This window comes from Rhineura floridana, chromosome 16 (genome assembly GCF_030035675.1).
Source record: "Rhineura floridana isolate rRhiFlo1 chromosome 16, rRhiFlo1.hap2, whole genome shotgun sequence".
NCBI lineage: Eukaryota > Metazoa > Chordata > Lepidosauria > Squamata > Rhineuridae > Rhineura > Rhineura floridana.
The window spans coordinates 9,036,237-9,059,969 of NC_084495.1; the positions used below are offsets into that span (position 1 = coordinate 9,036,237).

The 23,733-nt window shown below is 46.9% G+C and overlaps 1 protein-coding gene across 1 annotated transcript; it reads right to left on the minus strand.

Annotated features, from left to right (window-relative positions):
* Positions 1-1,010: 1,010 nt before the first annotated feature.
* Positions 1,011-21,505, minus strand: AMER1 (APC membrane recruitment protein 1). The gene is made up of 2 exons (XM_061598507.1): positions 21,323-21,505; positions 1,011-14,192 (listed from the first exon to the last, which is right to left on the minus strand). The coding sequence occupies exon 2, from the start codon at positions 14,105-14,107 to the stop codon at positions 10,769-10,771; it is 3,339 nt and encodes a 1,112-aa protein (XP_061454491.1). The 5' UTR covers positions 14,108-14,192; positions 21,323-21,505; the 3' UTR covers positions 1,011-10,768.
* Between the last annotated feature and the right edge of the window lie 2,228 nt (positions 21,506-23,733).

Consider the following 23,733-nt stretch of genomic DNA (forward strand, 5'->3'; position numbering starts at 1 on the left):
TGTCCTGCACTCTGGCATGATTGAGAAGAGATCCCAGCCCTCTGTGTGACAACCTTTCATGTACTTGAAGAGTGCTATCATATCTCCCCTCAGTCTTTTCCACGCTAAACATGCCCATTTCTTTCAGTCTCTCCTCATAGGGCTTGGTTTCTAGTCCCGATCATCCTTGTTGCCCTCCTCTGAACCTGTTCTAGTTTGTCTGCATCCTTCTTGAAGTGCGGAGACCAGAACTGGAAGCAGTATTGAAGATGAGGCCTAACCAGTGCTGAATAGAGGGGAACTGATACTTCACGCGATTTGGAAACTATACTTCTGTTAATGCAGCCTAATATAGCATTTGCCTTTTTTGCAGCCACATCACACTGTTGACTCATATTCAGCTTGTGATCAACGACAATTCCAAGATCGTTCTCACATGTTGTACTGCTGAGCCAAGTATCCCCCATCTTATAACTGTGCATTTGGTTTCTTTTTCCTAAGTGTAGCACTTGGCATTTATCCCTGTTGAATTTCATTCTGTTGTTTTCAGCCCAATGCTCCAGCCTATCAAGGTCCCTTTGAATTTTGTTTCTGACTTCCACGGTATTAGCTATGCCCTCCAATTTTGTATCATCTGCAAATTTGATAAGCATGCTCTGTACCTCAATTGTTTGAGCTGTTTTTATCTATGCAATTGTTCATGTATGTTTTTATAGTATTGCAAATTATTTGGGGTGCCTTGTGGGAAGCAATTCATAAAAAATAATATACAGAATGAGCACACAAAAAAGCATGCAGTGGCACGGAGACTGCCGTACCAGCTGGGGCTGTAGTCCAAAAGATCTGGAGGATACCAGGTTAGCAAAGGCTGATAGGGAGGCATATTGCAAACTGTTTTGTTCCCATATTTCCCAGACCTAATTTTTCTTAAAATTATAAATGTGGTATCAGCAAGGAAGGATTTCACCTCCTCTGCAAAAAAAATCACAGGACACCAACGAAATAGGATGATCTCTCTTAAAATCCTGATTTATTCATTAGACTTCAGCAAGGAGGACATTCATTGTAAAACACAGAAAAATACATTAAAAACTTTTAAATGAAAATAAACCAACCATTAATGAAACTTGAGCAAAAACAAACTAGTAGAGGGGAGAGGGAGCCACTGGGATTGTGGAGTGAGAACTAATCCAGTTTGTTTAAATCAAACTGCAGAACAGAACTGAGTATCTGGCAGTGTGCAAGACAGAGGCAGAAAGCCTGAAACCACTTACTAGTGAAAAATCATACTGCCCCTTCTGCAAGAATGGTTTCAAAGTTCCAGGGCAATAAGTAAAATGACTTGGAGATTGTTGCTTGGACCTATGCTTCCTGGGTATTCAAATTCACTTTGAATAGTGGAAGATGCTTTGGTAAAGGGTTTATATCTGTATCGGGGTGGGAACCTGTGACCCTCCAGATATTGCAGGACTTCATCTCCCATCATCCCTCACCACTGGCCATGCTGGCAGGGCTGATGGGAGCTGAAAACCAAAAACATGGAGAGGGCCACAGATTTCCCCTCCCTTCTCTAAAGAATTGCCCCACTCCAGCTCATCATGTGTAGCAGTTGCACCAGAATGTGGACATCTTACTGAAAGCAAAGAAGTGCAGGTGAACATCTACATTTGCTTTCCATCTGCGGTTCCTGATTTGGAGGAGATCAGTGTGTACATCTTCTTCTCTGGACTAAGGTGCATGAAATCACTTCCCTCTCCAGCCTTTACATGTACACCCTGTACCAAAACAGCTACATTTGCCATTAGCCAAACCAAGCCCAACTAGTACTATGAAGGAATGTTTAAGCCTAGCAAGGCTTAGGAAGAACACTTACTATGCGACTGTAGTGCTGCAGTATTCAAAGCATCTCACATGCATTATGTCAGTAACCTTTACAACAGGAGTGTGAAACATTCATGTCCATGAAGCCTCTCCCAGTGGCTCACCAGCCCTCTGCAAATATCAGGCGCCTCTTCCTCTTGCCCTCTGTTTACCTAGCAAAGGTGCCTCATCTTCCTCTGGCACAGCATCACAGTTAAGTCTTACACTCAGGAAACAGGAAAAACAGATTTAACGAGGTTAAGTGACAGCTTTCCTCCTCATGACAGTACTGGCTTCTCTTCTCCTAGACCAGTGCTGTGATGGGAAGAAAAACTGCTCTCTGTTATACACAATGATTGTGTATAATAACCCTGGAAGATAGAATTCTTCTCGCCCTATCACAGATGAGGAACCAGCTGAAACAGTAACTTAAGCTTTAGCCACCTACTGAGTTGGTTGCAGAGAGGAGATATGAACCATGGAGTTCCCCATTCACTATGGCAAACCAGCTCTTAAAAATTTTATCTCAAAAAATAACCAAAGGAGCATCTTCTACGCACTCTGCAAGTAAGCTATCGAGTTATTTTTTGCCTCTGAAACAGGGAGCTTATCTTCATGGCTTTGCAGAACATGTGCCAATATCCTTTTTTCAAATCTCTTTGGGGTAGACAAACAGCTTAGAGAGACAGCATTTTTCAATACAATTGTTTCCAATCCCTGCCACTTTCATAGATTGTTGTGAATGTGCATCAATTTCACTTTTGATAAACTGAAGCAGGGAAACTTGAAATTTATGAGACGTGTCTTGGGAACCCTGGGAGAGAGAACAAACACCCCAGCGAGGGTTCTATATGAAAACATACAATGAAAATCATATACTTAGAAAATGCTCTGCAAAATGGCGAGGCATCGCTGTCTTCAAAAATGTCCCTGTAAATATTAATAGGTGCACAAAGACAGGAATAGGCAAGGCCAAGCAGTTAGAACCCCACTTTTATTCCACCCATCTTCAGTGGGTGCAGGACTATCCAAGCATCTGAGAAACAAAAGAACTGGATAGGTGAAGACGGATGTATGACTTCACAGCTGGAGGTACAGATAGCTTCATCAGCATGCTGCATCAGCAAGTGTAACAACTCTCAATCTCACTCTTCCCTTTATAGGTAGATATGTTTGTTTTTATGGAATTATATCCTTCACTTTACAAAAAAGGGATATGTGTTACTTGTTGCACAAGCATTACAAAAGCCATCTTCGTCATGGAGATGAATCCACCACAGCTGTAAAACAATCCATGTCAGGTTTTCCCCAGTTCTTGCTGAAAACCAACAGGACCAGCTTATCAGAATTGCTTGGCAGGACTCAGTAGTGTTCTCTCAGGGCAGTAAAGGTGCTATTAAATATGTTCTGCCATCCTCAGAATATTGAGCCACCCTATATTGCACACTTGCATGCCTGGGGTGGGCAGAAGGCAGATCTGGCTGTATTGGGAGATCTCTGGGTTGTCTGCAGTAGGCCAGCAAGGACTGTCGACTCCCAATTGCTTAAGAACAGCAGCAACAAAATGGCTCTTCTCCCCATCCTAAGCGATATTGATGAAATGTAAGAAAACTTGAGTAACCAGGGGTACATTTTTTGTATGGAAGGAAGGACTGTGAGCTCTATTCAGCTCTGGACCTCAAAACAAAATTCCCAGGCTCAGTGTATGTCTTTGGCACCTGGGTTCCATTTGGTGGATCTCACAATTCTAGTAAAAAAAACCAAGTAAATCCCACAAGCCTGAGCTCTAGCCACCTCCTGTGCTAACTTTAGGTGGAAAACCTTTGACCCTCCAGATGTTACTGAACTACAACTCCCATCACCCCCAGTAAGCATGGCCAGTGGCATGGTTCAGTAACATCTAGAGGGCCAAATATTCTCCACCTCTGCTTTAGGTGGTGCAATAAAGGCAGAGAAGGGTAGCCAGAAGCAGTAACAGCAGATACAAGTTCATGCTGGGACTTTGCAGTTACCTCCTCACTTACATGTCCAAAAAAAGTCAAACTATTGGAATGCATTTGGCTTTTTCTTCCTGTAGTTAGTACGAGCCCTCTTACCCTTTGGGGAAGGAAGACACATCTGTTCTACGTTTTATCAGATATTCCTCAACAAAACCTACAAGGACACAGTTCACAAATCAAAAGGAAAAAATCAAGATTCCCCCCAACACAGAACACCTCAAACAGCACTTGACAAGGGTTACAAACAGTTATGCCAAGAACAAGGGGGTGTGAATGAAAAGGGTAGGGGGACTTGAAATCTTCCAAGTCAGCTGTCAGTTCAGAGTCCACCAGTGACCTCCATGACACCATTAAGTAACACGTTACATCCCCCCTTTTCCATTGCACGTGTAAGCAGCAGCCTTTGCTCTTCCCCCCTTCAAAACTGTAAACTGCACGTTTTCTTTAAAATATACATTAAAAGAATAACCCATAAGATTTCCCCATGAATGTATACAAAATGCAAAAAGAAACACACCCATACAAAAATAGATAAATGTCGGACTTCTTATATGCACACATATTAAAAAAAGACATTCATATGCAGTGTTGGCGGAGCACCTGGTAATCTGACCTGGATTATCCATTGTTGGTGAAAACTGTAATGGCTGTGGCAAAATGGGATGATGAGCAAATTCACTGTTTGCCCCCTAACTCCAGATCACTTCTGAATAAGTTTTTAAAAGGAACCGGTCCCAATGCAGAGCATGGGGAGACTCGACATCTTCCTTCCTTCCATTGCAAAAACTGCCCACTTTTTCCTAGAAGGAAGAACTGAATCATCGATTGCCTTGTGATTGCTGGCATTTTTATAAATGTGCTGTATTGCAATATGATCTCAGCAAAGCACTTAAATTCTTAAGCAAGAGTGCATTCGCAAGATCACTTAACACAGTTTAGCTATGTCAGAACTGGCAGGAGATCCTGAGAATCCTGGGAACTGTGGTTTTCTCTTCACAGAGCTACAAATTCCCAGCAACCTTAACAAACTACAGTTCCCATGATTATTTGGAGGAAGTCATGTGCTTTAAATGTGTGTTGTGTGTGCTTTAAATATATGGTGTGGATCTGCCCTGGTTCTGCAATTTTAACACATGCTAGTGGATTATAAGGATTCCAAGAACAAAACTGCCCCCAACAGCCTTAAATCAAACTAGACCTGAAGTCAGCATGGGTTAGAGCACATAACAGGCACATGAAGTTATTGTGCCTGTTCTTGCAATTACAGTACCATTGCCATCTCCACTTACCATGAACTTGTTGCTTCATTGCAACCTTTGTACATTACAACAGGATTTGTGGGGACCAGTATTCCTCAGCTTGGACCCAATGGCTTTAGGGGTGGCACTCAAAGAGGGCATTTAGCCTATTCCAGTTCTTAATGGAACTCTCCAAGATTACAAACCCTGGAAAGAAGTCCTCTCTAAACCAATCGCACATCAAGTATTACTGGAATCTCACATGAAGCTCCTGGACCTCTTGTCAGGTATGGTGGTGGGGAGAAAAGAGCCAGATCAGGGTCAACAGAAGTTACAGGCATGCACAGCGGAAAACTCTGCAAACAATCAGCCTTTGTTCATTGTTCATCATGCAGCAGTTCCAACTGAGAGCTGTTTAACATAGACAGTGGCTTGCCTCTTCAGCAGTGGGGGACAGCTCTGTTAAAAATAAGAAGGCAAGGCACCATCTTTGTACACATCACCCTCCAATGGGTACCTTTCACCTCTCTGGATCCCAGCCAAATTTGCAAGCTTCTATTGTATAGACCTTTTGTCTACTAGCTAGCTGGACTATCGAACACTTTCCTTGACACAACAGTGCTATTCTTAAGGACACAACAGTATTGCTGAAGGAGCTATAATGGACAATGCACTGGGTTGTGGCCAGGGACTCGGCTGGGCTGGCCTTTCCTTTCTTTTCCAAGAGCCATCTGACACATTACAGAGAATAAGGTGGCAAAACAAGCTGGTACAAGTCTAAGCTGGACCACTTTAGCCTACAGCTGGGGAGGGATAAAGGCAAAGGTGTCCCCGCACTTATAGTGCGAGTCGTTTCCGACTCTTAGGGTGACGTCTTGCGACGTTTACTAGGCAGACCGTATATATGGGGTGGGATTGCCAGTTCCGTCCCCGGCCTTTCTTTACCCCCCAGCATATGCCGGGTACTCATTTTACGGACCACGGATGGATGGAAGGCTGAGTGGACCTCGGCCCCTTTTACCGGAGATTCGACTTCCTCCTTCCGTTGGAATCGAACTCCGGCCGTGAGCAGAGCTTCAGCTGCGTTACCGCCGCTTACAGTGTCCCCCATCTCAAAAGCTTTCTTTATAGTGAACTAGCCATCATAAAAGGCTATGCTCAACCTTTCTCCCTGATATACTAATTTTCTACATGCAGTGAGTTTTTAAAATAATAATAATATGGGGAAACATTAAAAGACATGACCCATAATCAGCATTCAATGTCTAGAACAGTTCTAACATACAATTAGCTTTACTATTGAGGTCCACCCTCCCTACTTTTGAGGTCAAGGGTGAGGAGTCAAGGGTTGCTGGACTCCCAACCCCCCACCCCTGCCAGCATGGCCAAAGGTCAGGGATTATGGAAGGTGTAGTCCAGCAGCATGTGGAGGGCTACAGGTTAGCCAACCTTGTTCTAAATCTTTAAAGTCGGGAATATGCCTTATGCTAGGTCAGACCAAGGACCATCTAGCTGAGTATTGTCTACAATGACTGGAAGCAGCTCTTCATGGTTTCATACATAGATCTCCCCCAGTCCTACCTGGAGATGCCGGAAATTGAACCTGGGACTTCCTGCATGCAAAGCAGGTGCTCCGTTGCTGACCAAGGATCAAAATGCCAAGACCACAGGGAAACAGTAAGAAGAACTAGCAGCCAGCCTTTCATGGTTCTGAAACTCCATGGTCCTCCCATCACTTCCATGTGCCAAATCTTTGTTTTTAGCCACAGACCAAATCAGATAAAGAAGTAATTTTAAAAAGAAGCAGAGACAGAGGTCTACCAAAATTGGAAAACCCTTTAGAAACAGGTCAAATTACCAAGGCAGAAGTCAAATTGTTGTACACAATAGTATAAAATGGTTTGCTTTTTAAAAATCTTTCCATTAAATATGTACAACCAAAATGCTAACACGCACATTTGTAGATAAAACATTCTTATTAGCACTGAGTTCTGTTTTTACATACACATTATTCCCCTCCCCCCCAAAAAAAAAGTCAGGAAGAGTTACACTGTTTGAGAAGAAACTTCATAAGATGTCTTTGGTGATATATTCAAAAGGAAAAGGGGGGGGGGAAATCACCATGCCACCACCAACCTAGAAACCATGAAGCTATGGCCAGGAGAAGCCACTGTGAAAACCTGTCCATGATGCAAACATTAATACTTAATAGTTCTAGTTTATAAACAGCAGCAATTCAAAACAGACAAAATGGGGCAGACCCCCTTAAATTGCAACCCACTGGCCCAAACGCAACCCACTGGCCAGGCAACTACTTTATGTGCCTCTTATTTTGGGCAACCCCACACAGATATCAACCCACGGAGGCTTATCAAGTACTTGGTGGGTCACCATTCATGACCAACTGGCTGCACATGGCTCAATGAGTCATGCAGACCTGAAATCAAAGCTAAAGAGTCTCACCATCCTAACACTGGTAGATCTGAGGATCTGGGCATTTGGTTCAGTCTCCCTCTATCAGCCACTCCAATAATCATTTATGGCAGATCTGGCATATATGCTTATCTTTACACAAATATTTAAACTCCATCCCACACGAGGGATTCTTTGCCTAATCAACAGCTTGAAGTGGAAGTCTTGGCGCTCAGGTGTCCTTAAGGAGTTCCAGGACTGGAGAAACCCAGAAGTAAAATAAAGCACAACTGCCTTGCAGCTAGCTTTCAGAGTTCGTATGAACACGTGGAAGTTAAAACTATAGAGGGACAGCAGTGTGCATGCAAACCCCACCCTCAGTGTCTCGATGTATACTGAATAGAGATGGGAGACAACGCCAATTCAGTTCACATTTAAAGCTGAATTTATCGAATTCACACTTTCCGAAGCAATCTGAGAACCGAAATACAGCCATCCTCCGAAATCCGCACTTATCTGAATGTTGCAATGCCGTTCTCCAAGCAAACTGTGTTTATAAAAATGAATATATATGGGGAAAGTATGCATAAAATGGATACATTAGTGAACATATCATACAAAAATGCATTATATGACAAGCCATTGCTTGCAAAAATGTGTACATCAGTCAAAACTGTATACAAAAATGTGTTTTATTAGGAGAAATTTGCACTAAAATGCTGAAGAATTTTCATGAGGATTTTTTAAATAGAAATTCGCAAATTGCTGCAGAAATGTGGAGAACCAAATTTCAGACTGGAAAAATGAGAACTGAGAAAACCAGAATGGACAGATTTATTCATCCCTGGTACTAAGTGCAAAGGTCTGACAGATGTTCTGTGCACAATCAGGTGAATGTGCTTCCCAAAGGGATGTGCCTCTTATGTTCCTAATCCCTGAACAGCTGCTGCTGGTAACGGTAGGCAGGATTGGGCTAGATCAGGCCTGACCCTCCATATGCTGCTGAACCATAACTCCAATCACCCCTTGCCATTGGCCATGCTTGCTGGGGATGACGGGAGTTGTAGTTCAGCAACATCTGGAGGGCCAAAGGTTCCCCACACCTGGGCTAGATAGATCAGAGGTAGCTTTGCTTGTTTCTGGGGACACTCCTCTAGTACCAGCCTGAGCGTTTCACGTCTAGGTTGAAGGCAGTGGCAGTTTGGTCAGGGGAGGGCTGTTGTCTTCACATCCTGCTTATGAGCTTCCTGGAAGCATTTGGCTGCCCCCATAAACACATAGCCAAACTCGACAGGCACCTGATCTGATCCAACAGGGTCCTTCTTATCCACCTCAGGTGATGGATGTCAGAATCCCATTAGCGTGGCGGAGCGAGAGATAAACAGGTTTGATTCCTGGGGGTTCCACGAAGCCCCCCTGCACACATCGCCTGTTGACAGCTCCACCATGCTTTCACAAGCTCCTGTTCCTTTCTGTGGAGTTTTCACTGGAGAACTTTTACCAGTTGATTCAACAGTAGTACTTGTATATGTGCATGGGAAGGGTAGGATTTGGATTTTTCACCCTAAGAACCAAAATCTATTGGGCCAAACTTGTGCGGAAGAAAGGGAAAGTATGCCCAACAGAGGCAACATTTTATCCTACATTCCTACCTCAATTAGCCTTGCAACAGGACATAAGCCCTACAAGCATAAACCCGTCATGTAATTCAGGGATAGGGAACCTGTGGCCCTCCAGATATCCAAGTGCCATCAGTCCCAGTCAGCATGGCCAATTGTCAGGGATGATTGGCGCCAGAGCCCAGCAACACCTGGCGGGCAACAGGTTCTCCATCTTTGATATAGTTTCGGTGGAGGGGAACCTTTGGCCCTCTAGATGCTTGCTGGGGCTGGTGGGATTTGCAGCTCAGCAGCATTTGGGGGGCCAAAGGTTCCCTGCACCTGATATAGCTTATTAAAAATAAATTTAAAAAACACCCTTTCACTAAAGTCAGTTAAGCCAGATTATGGCAACTACATTCACCAAGATTTCCATTTGAATCCAAGTATTCCAGAGGAAAACATTTTGGAAGCTGCGCTCATGGTGTTTCAGGGACACAGAGAAGAATTAGTTTCATCAGACATTCCACTGAACAAAATTTAGACATAAGGAAATAATGGAATACAAATCTTAGGGACACAGTTTGAAGCAGAGTTGCTGCTGCTGCTGTTTAAGACACACACACAACTTGTTTCCTTGAAGCTGGCAATTTTGCAACCACTTGGGTGTCACTTCCTTCCCACACCATCCATAAAGTATGTCCAATTTTTAAAGGGCCTCTTAGTTCCCACTTCTCCCCTGGGCACACTTTACCCCATTTTAATCACATACCAAACCCCTTCTTGCAACAGCTTTTCCACTCCCACCCATTCTCTTGGCAGGCAACCTACTTTATGGATCTTCTCCCCTGCTGGACCTCAGAATGCCAACTGATACAGACTGCTGCCCTTGCATAACCACTTCCTAAGAGAGCAAGCCCCCTTGGAACAGGCTAGCACTTACTTTCGAGTACACCTGCATAGGACTGTGCTACACGGTGGCAATCCAATACACACTTACTTAAAAAGAAACCCAATTGAACTCAGCAGGGTTCACTTCCCAAGCAGAAATGCATAGTAGGGTCATGCTGTTAAAACAGGGAACATTTATAGGTTTTTACCACAGGAAACCATTTCATTTTTTTAAAGTTATTACACCCACTTGCATTACAAAAAAACCCCCACCAAAAAATACCTTTAACTTTGGCCACCTAGTTGGTTTTAAGAAATTATTTTTTGCTCCTTTTAACCAAAGGCCAAGCTGGACATTCTGGAGCTCTCTTAAATCTTTTCTGAATATCTCCAAGCAAAGGGACTGGCACCCTTCCTACTGTTTTGTATTCAGGATTAACAGTGGTTCACATTATGGAAGTGGGATTCAGTATTAATCCAAGGAGAAGCACCATCAGCAGGCGATGAGTGACAACAGAAGTCCCCAGCCAGGCACGGTCTGCCTCCCCCACCACCCACGCAAGAATTTGTTACCCCTCCCAGCTCTAAATTAACCACCTGCAACATTTCAAGTCTCCTCGCAGCCCCTGGGAACCCAAACCCACCCTAATCCTCCTTTAACCCTCTCGACACAAGCTATTTGGCTACAGTTACATTCATAGAGGTGTTCCGACAGCTGGGAAGAGCCTCTCCAATGCAGGGCTTTCCCTTTCAGCAGTTCGGAGAGTCGGAGCTCCCACCAGGCTCAACCTCACCCCTCAAAAGGCCTTAGCACTGCTTGCTGTGAAGTTCCTTGCATCGAACCTGCAGGCTTGCACATTGCTGGCTTGTCGGGGGAACAGGCAAAAGTGGAGCTCGGAGGGATATCGGCCCCTTTCTCTCCCAAAGGAAGAACCCAAGCAAGTTTCTTACCCACATTGTCCCCACCAGGCCTGTGAGAGGCACATGTCTCCTGAGGCACAGCAGGAGTCTGCAGAAGCAGGTTGGATGGCCTGTCCATTGGTCTGGGCGCCATTGGAGAGCTGGCCCCATCAGGATGAGGTTTCCCACCAGGCTCCTTGGAAGAGTTCTGCACAAAAGGTGCTTCTGCACCAGGCTGGTCCGCTGTGCCCCACGTGCTCTGGAAGGCCGGGGCATTCAGATCACAGTCCCATGATTTCAAGTCTTGAGAGGAAAACTCCTCCCGGTACGACACATCCTGCTGCACCTCAGTCCAAGAAAGGACACCAGCTTCACCTTCTTCCCTTTCTTCTGGAGAGCTTGGAGCATTTTTCTGGCCTGCATTCATCCCAGGAGAAGCGGGATCCTTTTTGCAGCCACTCCACTGAGACCAAAGGTCAACCGGTTTAAAGCCATTCTTGAAGAGATGCAAGCTTGCAAGCTCAAACTCCAAACTCTCTGTGTCAAGGGACCGGCTTCTCCTGCAGCTGGACAGAGGCTTCAGCGCAGGAGGGCTCAGCTCCTGAAGCCGAAGACGACGGGGAAGGCTAGCGACGCCCCAGTTACAGCTTTGGAAAGGGCTCTGGAAATACCCAGGAAACATTCTCTCATCGCATTCGGCAAAGGATTCTTTAGGGACGTAAGTATCGTCAAAGGCCTCAAAGGATGCAGCGATATCCTCATCAGGGTTCATCTCCAGATGCTGGTCGCACTCTCCTTCACCTTCCTGTTCCACATCAACAATGTCAAAGGTGACCATTGTCGGGAGGGCAGGGAGGTTCTGAGTGAATGCAGACCCCGAATCAGAGCTCCCAAGGCTTTCAGAGAGGCTGGAGAAAAGAGTCCCGCTGCTGGTGAACTCCACCAGCGCTTGAGAGAAGTTAACGGCCTGTTCTGGTTCACCTTCGCTTTCCACGTAGGGTAGCTTTCTGAAGTCAGCTTCAGTTCGGCTGGGTTGCTCATCGTGTGGACAGCTGCGGCAGCTGCGAGTTTTGTAGAAAGGGAAAGTCACAGTTTTTTCCCGGGCCAAGCCACTTAAAGCATATGATTCAAGCACTGTGCTCTCCGAATTAGAATCCAGCCCAGAGCCGTTCTCCATGAGCTGAATAAGGCAACTGCTTTGCACTTTAGGACCGCCACCACTGTCATTATAGTGCTTTTCTGGGCACAGCATCTCTTCGAAGTCTTTCCATTCTTGTTTTTCAGCAGGAATCCCAGCATTTAGGCCACCTTTCAAAGCACAAGGGGCAATTTGATCACAGCCAAGGCAACTCGGACTCTTGTCAATTAAATTGGCCGCTCTCAGGTTACATTCAGTATGCAGCTTTTCCCTGGGATTCTGGCCTTTGCTGAGCACATTTAAGTCTTTCAAGGCTGACTCCCTCTGCATCTCCCAATAGAGCAGTTGCTTCTGAATGGCAGCCAGCCTTTCCTCCTCCGTTTCCATTCCTTCGCTCTTCTGACCCGTTATCCGGACCAAATCCTTCTCACCAGGGGAAGCAAAGTCCAAGAACTGGCTCATGGAAAAGATCTCCGGAGGGGATTGTCTCCTATCAAACCAGGGTTCATCTACTTGAGAGGGACTCAGGAGTGCATCATCAGGTTCATAGAATTCATACAGTGCATCGCCACTGTAGCTGTCCCTTGGAAGGCGGTCCTTCTTGATTTCTTCAAGCCCATCACCAGCTTCATCGTCAGGACCTGGAGTGGTTGAGTCATAATAGCCCTCGTCACTATTGGGAGCAGATTCCTGTTGATCGCTGTGTGGTGTTAAGAGATCCATGTCGCTCCTGTTGCCTTCAGAATAGAGGTGAGCTTCTGGCTTGCCACCATTCACACCCTGAAGCTCACATTTTGTCATGAGCTCTGGTAGGTGTGCTTCATAGGCACCATTCGCTTTGACTGAGCCTTCCCACACCTGTTGGAGATACTCCTCTATCTCATCAGGCATGGCCATTTCCTCCCCTCCCCCCTGATAAGTAACCAGGCAAGAACTCCTCTTGGCAGCATCCCTGCTGCGCTCTGCAGAGGTGGAGCTCTCAGTGATGCTGTCGATATCTGGTTCAGCAATGATGTCTCCGCAGCCGGTTAGGGAATCAAAGCTTTTAAGGGAAGTAACATCCCCAAACATCAAGCTGAGTTGGTCCCCAGATGGGACGCAAGGAGGGCTGTTGTCTAGGTCCTCTGGCTGGAGAGCATCGGGGAGTTCACCATACACAGAGTTAGCACAGAGGGCGTCATCCGCGTCCATCTCCACATCCTGAGAGACTTCGCCACTCGCAACTCCCCTGGCTGCCTCCCCAACAAAGCTGCTTCTGTCAGTCACCAGTTGGCCCATCTCTCTTGACTCATCAAGACCAGCTGCTGTTCCAGGCAAAGCATCATCACGAAAACGCTCCCCACGTTCCGGAAGAAGCACCACGCTTTTCTGACTCCCCTCCTTCAAGGCCTGCTGAGTTTCGGGGGCCCTCTGCTTATTCGCTCTGGTCTCCTCTTCAGCCGCAGCATCCCTCAAAGTCCACTCTTGCAGCTCTGTCCGCTCGGGTTCAGCACCTTTGTTCTTTCTGTGGCGCCGGATGCTGTTGAAGAGCCCTCGGAGCCCTTTCTTCGACCGGGGAATGAACAAGGATTTCTCTCCGCCAGGCTTCTTCTCAAAGCCCTCGGGACTTCCCGACAGAGATGTCGTCTGCCGGGCAAAACCGATCCCGAGGCCGGCATCCGCTCCCAAGACAGCGCTCTGAGAACTCGGCAGCTGGGGAGCAGGGAAGTCTGTCCCCCCGTCCAAAGGGCTCCTGAGAGCCCCCGAGTTGGCATCTTCATGCCCCACGTCGCTGATGCCATCGTGCGTCTTGCTCTTGCTCAGGCCCTTCTTTGGCACGCCCTTTCCTGGGCCTTTGCTTTTCCCACCAAAGAAGCTCGGCAGGGTGCAGATGCTTCTCTTCCCGCCAAAGAGCTTAAAGGCCGTCTTCTTCAGCTTCCCAGCAGGGGCCTGCGGGCGATTTGGCTCCGCCATGGCAAAAGAAGCATCGCTCTGCTCGGAGAGCCGGTCAGCAGCCCCATTCTCCTCCAGCAGCCGGCGACGACCATCCTCTCCCAACGGAGATTTGGCTCCAGCTTGATCCCCAGCGCAGGCGGCTTCTGTAGCAGCCATTCCGGCAGTGTGGATTTAGCTGAAACGGAAGGCTCCCGTGGCGGCATCTTCTTCAACGTGCTCCGGGCAAAGCATGACGGCTGAGCTAAAAAAAGGGAGAGGGAAGGGGAAAGGGGAGGGACAAAAGAAGAACGAACAAACAAACATCAGGAGAGGATATTGATGCTAAAAGTTATTTCATAGCCTTCTGGGGTCATCCAAGTGTATCGTAACCAAGCAAACCAGGGTTACAACTGCTGCCCTGCTCAAGGTCCCCACACCTCTAAAGGTGGGCGCCTGGCAGAGATGCAACAAATGGGGGGAAAGCTGCATATTTTGCCCAGATGTTAAAAAGCATAGGAGCCTATGTCGGGAAAGGGGTTGGCAGCCTTAGGTGGGAAACTTCAAATGCTCACGAATGGATGTTACATTTAATTGTCATACAAGAGTGTTCTCTCTCTCTCTCTCTCCTCCCCCCACTCCCAACTGATTAACGGGAGGCCTAGGAGAGGGTATCAGGGGGGTGTTTGAGAAAGAAACAGGGTCCCTAACAAGAGGACACCAATCAAGTCCTACCAGAGCTTCTTTCCTTTCCTTTTTGGGAGGGAGTTAATGCAGGTAGTGATTTTGATGCTGAGACTAGGACAGGCCAAAGCCACCCGCTCAGGGAAATGCAAGTAGCTCTGCAAGGCTGTTAATCCCAGTCCTGGATCTCTCATTAAGAGTGAGCACCCATCAGGACCCTTCTAGTTTAAAAGCAGAGACAAGCTTCAATGAGCACAGAAAAAAAAACAACTAGGCACCACATAGAATCCATCCTAGATCCTACTCTCTTTCCTCCCCCCCCCCATTTTAGTGTTTTTTATTTACTTAATTAATTTTCATTTATATGCCACCTTTTCTCCAAAGAGCTGAAGGTGGCGTACATGGTCCTCCCTCTCCCCATCTTATCCTCACAACAACCCTGTCTAGTAGGTTAGGCTACGACTGGCCCAAAGTCACCCAGCGAGTTTCATGGCTGAGCGGGGATTTCAGACCTGGTCTCCCAGCACTCTAGCCACGGCACTGGCTCTTAAAAGTTAGTGCTACATTGGAAATAACTCCACCAAAAACAAAATAGCCTCATGTCAGTTATTTGTGGATTTTTTAAAGAGGATTAGACAGGTTCCTTTTTTGAATGCCCCCAGGCAATTCTCAGTTGCCGTAGACTATCAGGTAAATGGCTATTTACAACCCTTGATTATAGCAGGGAACTTGACCAACAAGGTCTCTAGAAAATCTTTACCAAAGGTACCAACAATGAATTTCAGTTAGAGACGATCTACTAGTGTGAGGAAAGGTGCAATGCTGACCCGGCAGGTGGCAATCAGAGCCATCATATTGGAATTCAAAATGGCTGTTGCATACAGTATTCACATTTTGGTCAATATCTTACCTACGGTAAGAAAATCAATTCAAATCACATAGTCAACATTGCATAAACCCAAGAGATCAATCAATTGAAACATTCCTACATAGATATGTCCTGTTTAAGAATATCTTGAGAGAGCTGCTGTGATTAAATTCCTGAGTCTAGTCTAGTTGGATAACTACGCAGAGATCTGTCAATGAATCCCAGTCTATCTTCCACCTGCTCTCTGCTAAAAAGTACCCAGAGTGGGACAGGAAGAGGTTATTCTGAGGCTGTACCTGTACTAGACATTTGCACATTTTTATTTTTAACATTTATATCCCACTTTTCTTCCATCATGGAACCACAAGTGGTATACATATAATTTCCAGCCACCCATCCAGACACTGACCAGACCTAGATCTGCTTGGCATCAGCAAGGGGATGGCATAAAGTGCCTTCAGACCATACCCTGATGGTCCTAAGCCGCGGAAGCAACCCAGAATGAAGGCCTGAGGCTGCAGGCAAAAATATTCCTATTAGGCCAGTCACTACCACTCAGCCCGACCTACCTTACAGGACTGTTGTGAAGATAAAGTAGGGAGGAGGGGAGGGACAACACCATGTATGCTGCCTTGAGTTCCTTAGAAGAAAGGCAGGATACAAAATTAATACATAATTTCCTAGCTAAGGCACTCACATTGGAAAACAAAGGCCAAAATTTCCCCCCATTTCCTCACTTCCTAGGCTTCATCCACCAGCTGTGTTTCACCAAAAGCTGCCTGAAGAAGTACTTGCTCATCAGAACAAGCTTAAAACATCATCGCCCCTCTGGATGGAGAGGAAAAGCATTCTCTCCAATAAGCCAACTTTTAACAGCACATCAAATCGCTCTTAGAATCATAGAATCATAGAATAGTAGAGTTGGAAGGGGCCTATAAGGCCATCAAGTCCAACCCCCTGTGCAATGCAGGAATCCAAATCAAAGCATTCCCGAGAGATGGCTGTCCAGATACCCCTTGAATGCCTCCAGTGTCAGAGAGCCCAATACCTCTCTAGGTAATTGGTACCATTGTCATATGGCTCTAACAGTTAGGAAGTTTTTCCTGATGTCCTGTTGAAATCTGGCTTCCTGCAACTTGAGCCCATTATTCCGTGTCCTGCACTCTGGGACGATCGAGAAGAGATCCCGGCCCTCCTCTGTGTGACAACCTTTCATGTACTTGAAGAGTGCTATCATATCTCCCCTCAGTCTTCTCTTCTCCAGGCTAAACATGACCAGTCCTTTCACTCTCTCCTCACAGGGCTTTGTTTCCAGTCCCCTGATCATCCTTGTTGCCCTCCTCTGAACCTGTTCCAGTTTGGCTGCATCCTTCTTGAAGTGCGGAGACCAGAACTGGATGCAGCCTTTCGCTCTCACATGGCTTGACACTTCTTCCAGCCAGAATGGAACAGCCTTTCAGATGGGTTACCTCAACCATCACCATCAGCCGTGCAAACAAATTCTAAATCGATGAGCTCGTGTCACACACATGTTGGGGGGTGGTCCACTTTAAACAACTGGTCTTCATGGAAAGCACCTTCATAAGAGTTTCCATTACAATGACTCTCCCTTGCTGGGGGTCTTCAAGCAGAAGCTGAGCAGCCATATTTGGGGGATGGGGAACCTTTGGCCCTCCAGATGTTGCTGGACTACAACTCCCATCATCCCCAGCCATTAGCCATACTGACTGGGGCTGATGGGAGTTTCAGTTCAGGAACATGTGGAGGGCCACAGGTTTCCAAAACCTGCTCTCAATCTAGATTTCCTACACTGAGCAGGAAATTGGACTTGGTGACCTATGAGATCACCTTTAACACTGTAAGCCAGGCCAGATCTTTAGCTCTCCCACCTCCTGCTGGCCAAATTTGACAGGTGGATGGGGAAATTAGCAGAAAGCAGCTGCTGCAAGCACACAGATGCTCACCAGTGCTTGGTGGGGATTCTGTAGGGTCAGAGTGCTTGGAGGCTGGGTAATGGGCGTATGCTCAGGGGACAGGTGCCTCTCTATTATCCATCCTTGCCCTCACCCCCATCATCTCCCTGGCTCTGACACCAGAGGGATTTCAGAGCTATGGAGTTTCTCATGAGTAAGGAAGCAGTACTCCCCAAGCCTAGCAGTCATTCTCAGCTTGACTGAACCCTGTTATTTCTGTTTATCTCACTTTCCAAATCTATGGCACGGGCCAAATTAGATTAGACACGTGAGGGAGACTCGTGATTTGGACAACTGAATAGAGCAGGGAAAGCCAGCATGGTGCCCTATGGATGTTGCTGGACTTCAGCTTCCATCATCCCTGAGCACTGGGCATGCTGGTTGGGGCTGACGGGACTTGGAGTCCAACAACATTTAGAGGGCACCAGGCTAGGGCAGGCTGGTTTACCCCATAATAAATGCATCAGCTTTTGCAAGAGGTGCCACAAGACACTTGTTTTTTCAGCAATGGACAAAAACCACAGATAAGAAGGAAACTCAGCATACCAAAGTGATTATTTTACTCTCAGACACTTAAATCTAGACACAATCCAAAGAAACAAACTTCCACTGAAAATCATCAGGACTTGAAGCTGCCTTATCTCGAGTCAGACCATTGGTCCATTGAGCTCAGTATTGTTGACAAGGAGTGGCAGCAGCTCTCTAGGTTTTCAGGCAGGAGCCTCTCCCAGCTCTACCTGGAGAGGCCAGAGAGTGAATTGGGGACCTTTTGTATGCAAGGCAGATGCTCTGCCACTGAACTACAGCCTTTCCCCAAGACATGACAAAAAACCTGGGTTTGTATTGCAGTGTGAAGGCCTGGGGAAAAGAATCCCCCTCCCCCCCATGATTTCACATCTCTGTGATGGATGCAGCCAATGCTAAGGAGTGGGATAAAACAACACTTCCAAACAGGTATTTGTCTCATTCACACAAAGCATTTTTAGATGTACAGCCAGGGAATTGGGGGGAGACAAGAGAGAAAGCCTCTTCCATGCACTCAGGACATAAGAAGAGGCCTGCTGGGTCAGGTCAGTGGCCCATCTAGTCCAGCATCCTGCTCTCACTGTGGTCAACCAGATGCCCATCATGGGAGGCCTGCCAGCAGGACCTGAATGCAAGCACACTCCCCCCCCCAGTTTCCAACAACTGGTATTCAGAACAATACACCTCTGACCCTGGAGACGGACATCGATAGCCTTACCGTCAGTGAATTTGTGCATAAGGACACAAGGGTTAGATTTATTTATTTACTTTTTTAAATTATTTTTTAGCCATGCTTATATGAAAGTCCAAGTAGAGGAAACACACAGAGAGAACAGCGGCAGCTGCTGATTTTTTCCCCCAAGTAAAACACAACACAGCCAAACACAGAATAATTGTGTCTTCAGAGTTCAAAGACTAAAATAATGACAACAGAAGATTTATGTAACTTTAAAGTTGACAATGAGGACATTGAACTTGTCAAGGATTATCAATCCCTTGGCACAATCATTAACCAAAATGGAGACAACAGTCAAGAAATCAGAAGAAGGCTAGGACTGGGGAGGGCAGCTGTGAGAGAACTAGAAAAGGTCCTCAAATGCAAAGATGTATCACTGAACACCAAAGTCAGGATCATTCAGACCGTGGTATTTCCGATCTCTATGTATGGATGTGAAAGTTGGACAGTGAAAAAAGCGGATAAGAGAAAAATCAACTCATTTGAAATGTGGTGTTGGAAGAGAGCTTTGCGCATATCATGGACCGCAAAAAAGACAAATAATTGGGTGTTAGAACAAATTAAACCAGAAGTCTCACTAGAAGCTGAAATGATGAAACTGAGGTTATCATACTTTGGACATATCGTGAGAAGACATGATTCACTAGAAAAGAACATAATGCTGGGAAAAACAGAAGGGAGTAGAAAAAGAGGAAGGCCAAACAAGAGATGGATTGATTCCATAAAGGAAGCCACAGACCTGAACTTACAAGATCCGAACAGGGTGGCTCATGACAGATGCTCTTATTTTATTTATTTATTTTGTTCAATTTTTATACCGCCCAAAGCCCGAAGGCTTGGAGGTCACTGATTCATAGGGCCGCCATAAGTCGTAATCGACTTGAAGGCACATAACAACAACAGAATTTTTTGCTTTTTAAAGACCAGCAGGGACAAGGTCCTATGCATCTCCCCAGGGAGGGAGTTCCAGAGGTATGGGGCCACCATAAAAGAAGCCCTGTCCCTAGTACCCACCAGCCTAGCGGCTCTGAGGATTATGCTATCCAAAGTAAGAGTCTGCCGAGCCAGAGAGCTGATGGTTGAGAGGCTACAGACCACACTGTTTTTGTGCCCTTTCTTCCATGCAGAGGAAAGCACAGAGCAGAAGAACACAGGAAGTTGTCATATGCCAGGTCAGGCTGTGTGTCCATCTATCTAGTCCAAGGCGAGGAGTCTGTGATCCTCCAGATGTTCTCGGGCTCCCATAAGCTCCCATAAGCCACAGCCAGAATGGCCAATGGTCAGGGATGATAGGAGTTGTAGCCCAGGAAACCTTTGAAAGGCAACAGGTTCTCCATCCCTGATCTAGCCCAATATAGTCTGCTCTGACAGGCAGCTTTCTAACTGGTGATGTCAGGGACTGAACCTGGGTTCTTCTCCATGCAACACATGCCCTCTGCCTCCTAGTTACGGCTCCTCTTTATGAAAATGAACACAGGAAGAAGCCGCTCGATTCTGAGTCAGACCACTATCAGCAGCTACTAACCCTGACGGCTAACGTTCTCCCTTCGCTGTCAGAGGCAGCGAGCCTCTGCATGCCAACTGCTTGAAACCACAAGTGGAGACTGTGCCATTGCACTCAGATCCTGCTTGTGGGCTTCCCACAGGCATCTGGGTGGCCAGTGCGAGAACAGGATGCTGGCCTAGACGGGCTACTGACCTGACCCAGCAGGGCTCTTCTGATGTTCTGAGTGCAGGGAGGAGGCTTTCTCTCCCCCACCCCCCATTCCCTGGCTGCACCCCCCCCAAAACGTAGGGCTCTTCTGATATTCTTATGCCTTCCTTAGCACTGTTACTTGGCCAATCATCATCCTCCATCATCCATCATCAATCATCATCATCTATCGAGAGATGCCAGCGATTGAACCTAGGGTTTCCTGCTGGCAAAGTACGCGCTTTGCCGCTGAGCTATCCTGGTCTCGCAAAAACAACAGGATGCTAAGAAGTGTGGGGAAGGGGGTCTAATCGGGGGTGGCGGGCAGCGACAGCAGCCTCCGGCAACTCGGCAGCAGCAGCAGCAACAAAGCTGCACAGCGTCCGCCCACCCAAGGGGGGCGGGTGCCTGCCGGTGGAGGTCAAGGAACAGGCTAGGGACCTGGAGGAAGCCTCCGATTCTGCAATGGGGCGCTGGGCGATCCGATCCCCATCTGCCCCTGCCCGTTCTTTTCTTTCCCTTTTCCTCCAGAAGGAACGCCAACAGCAAAAAAGAGAGAGAGAGAGGAGGAGGAGGAGGAAAGCAAGCGAAGGAGGCCTCCCCACTTCCTGCAGCAGCAAAGCAGGAGCCGACACAAAAGAAAAAGGACGCGTGCACACAACCAGCCCCACGACCCGGAACACACGCGCGCGCGCGCCGGGGAGAGCAAGAGAATGCCTGCCGCAAATGGCAAAAGGCATCGGGAGCTGGCCGGCGGCGTCTGGCGGGTAGCCGGGCGGGCGTCTCTCCGCCGCCGCCGCCTCCTGGCACGTCCAAAGCAGGCCAGAGGCTTGCACAAGGGAGAGAGGACAGCCCAGCCAGCCAGCCAGCCAGCCCGGCGCCCTCCCCTCTCGCTCGGCTTGCAATCCCCACTCACCCGCCTCTGCGTGTGATCCCAGAGCGCAAGGACCCGCCGCGCAACGCGCGTCTGGAGGAAAGTTGCCAACACATTCATGACTCTCGCCTCGCCTTTCCCAGCACTGGGGTGGGGGGGAGAGGAGGCTGCAGTCTCCTGCTGCTGCTGCTGCTACTACAACCCAGAGGCAGGGCCGGCTGGAAAGTTGATAGACGGCAGGGGAGAGCCAATGAGAAGCATCCAAGGCGGAGTCGGGCGGGGTTTTTTGCCTCCCCGCCCTTCCGTGCTTTTCCAGCCTTCCTTCAACTTTCTTTGAAATGCAAAAGAGCTGCAGGAAGCCCGGCCGGAGTTGGTTGAGTTACAGCTGCTGTTGCGGGAGCCCCCGCTGAGTCCAGTGGGATGTGCTCCCCCAGCTAAACGGGTTTAGGATTGCACCCCGAGGCTCCAATCCTGTCCACAGTTTCATGGGAGTCAAGTCCCATTGGACTCAGTGGGGTTTCTTTCTGAATAGATGGGCGTAGTCCTCTACCTATCTGCCCCTAGTCCCACTGAGTAAAGTGGGACTTCGTTCCGAATAGGGCTGCACTGTTATTGGGGTAGTGTTTAGGAGAAAACGCAAATAGGCTGCCTTCAAGTCGATCCCGTCTTATGGCGACCCCATGAATAGAGTTTTCGTGGCAAGCGGTATTCAGAGGGGGTTTACCATTGCCTCCCTCTGAGGCTGAGAGGCAGTGACTGGCCCAAGGTCACCCAGTGAGCTTCATGGCTGTGTGGGGATTTGAACCCTCCCAGGTCGTAGTCCAACACTCTAACCACTACACCACAGGGTTCAAATCCCCTCTCAGCAGTGTGACCTATAGCCAGTCACTCTCTCACCCTCTCACTTACCTCACCAGGTTGTTGTCAGGGTAAAATGGGGAGGGGGAGGATCATGTATGTCACCTTGAGCTCCTTGGACTACTGGTGAGATGGAAATGTATCTACAAATAAATTAAATAAACATTTGATGCATAATTTAATGCTGCCTTTTCCCTTGTGGGAATGGTTTATGATGCTATGACAGTGAGTTGTGTTATATTTTATTTATTTATTTATTTAACAAAATTTATATACCACTTGACTGTGGTTTACAAGAAATGTTAATATTTTCAATAAAAACAGTTAAAAGCAAGTAATTAAAACATATTTAAAACAATTAAAACAGCTACTAAAAGATTAAAAAGAATCAACGCCTATGCGTCTGGATAGGCTTACCTACACAGAAATGGTTCAAGCAGGCACTGAAAAGAATACAGCGAAGACACCTGCCTGATGTCAATAGGCAGGGAGTTCCAAAGTGAAGGTGCTGCCACACTAAAAGAATGATTTCTTACAAGTGTGGAATGAGTATTATGTGGAACCAGTGCCAGTGCCAGTTCCACATATTGAAGCAATTGAGTGAGCACACATGGGCTAAGATGGTCCAACAGGTAAACTGATATCCAGCTGTTAAGGGCTGTATATACCAACAGCAGCACCTTGAAGTTGTCCTGGTAACAAATTAGCAACTGGTGCAGATCCTTTTTAATATCACTCGCCTTGAATTGTTAACTGTATTTTATGTATTTTTATCTATCTTAATGTTTTATTGTGTTTATATTTACTGTGTTCAGTTTATTCTAAGCCAACCTGAGTGCCCCATAGTATGGCAGAAGGACAGGATAGAAATATTTTAAACAAACAAACAAATTATTATTTTATTTATTACATTTGTATACCGCCCCATAGCCAAAGCTCTCTGGGCAGTTTACAACAATTAAAAACATTAAAAACAAATATACAAATATACACATTTAAAAACACTTTAAAAAAAACACAATTTAAAATACATGCTAAAATGCCTGGGAGAAGAGGAAAGTCTTGACCTGGTGCCGAAAAGATAACAATCTCTGAGCAAAGGTGTAGGGTCTCACTCCTGCCAGCTATTGTGCTGCAGCATTCTTCACTTACTGCAGTTTCCTGGTCAAGTGCAAGGGAAGCCCCACATAGAGTGCATTGCAGTAATCCAGTCTCGAGGTCGCCAGTGTCCGAACTACTGTGGTCAAGTTCTCCCAGTCCAGGAACGGTCATAACTGCCGTACCAGGCACAGCTGGCAAAAGGTGCTTCTAGCCACTGAGACTACTTGAGCCTTCAGTGACAAAGCTGGATCCAGAAGCATCCCCAGATGGTCCATTTGCTCTTTTGGGGCAGAGGGTGGAATCCCATCCAGGGCAGGCAATTGATCAATTTCTCAGACATGGGAACGACTCACCCACAGCGCCTTCATCTTGCCAGCATTCAAGTTGAGCTTATTTTCCCTCATCCATCCCACCACTTCAGCCAGGCAAGCCGCTCCTGATTCAGATGTTATGGAAAAATAGAACTGAGCATCATCAGTGTACTGATGGCACCT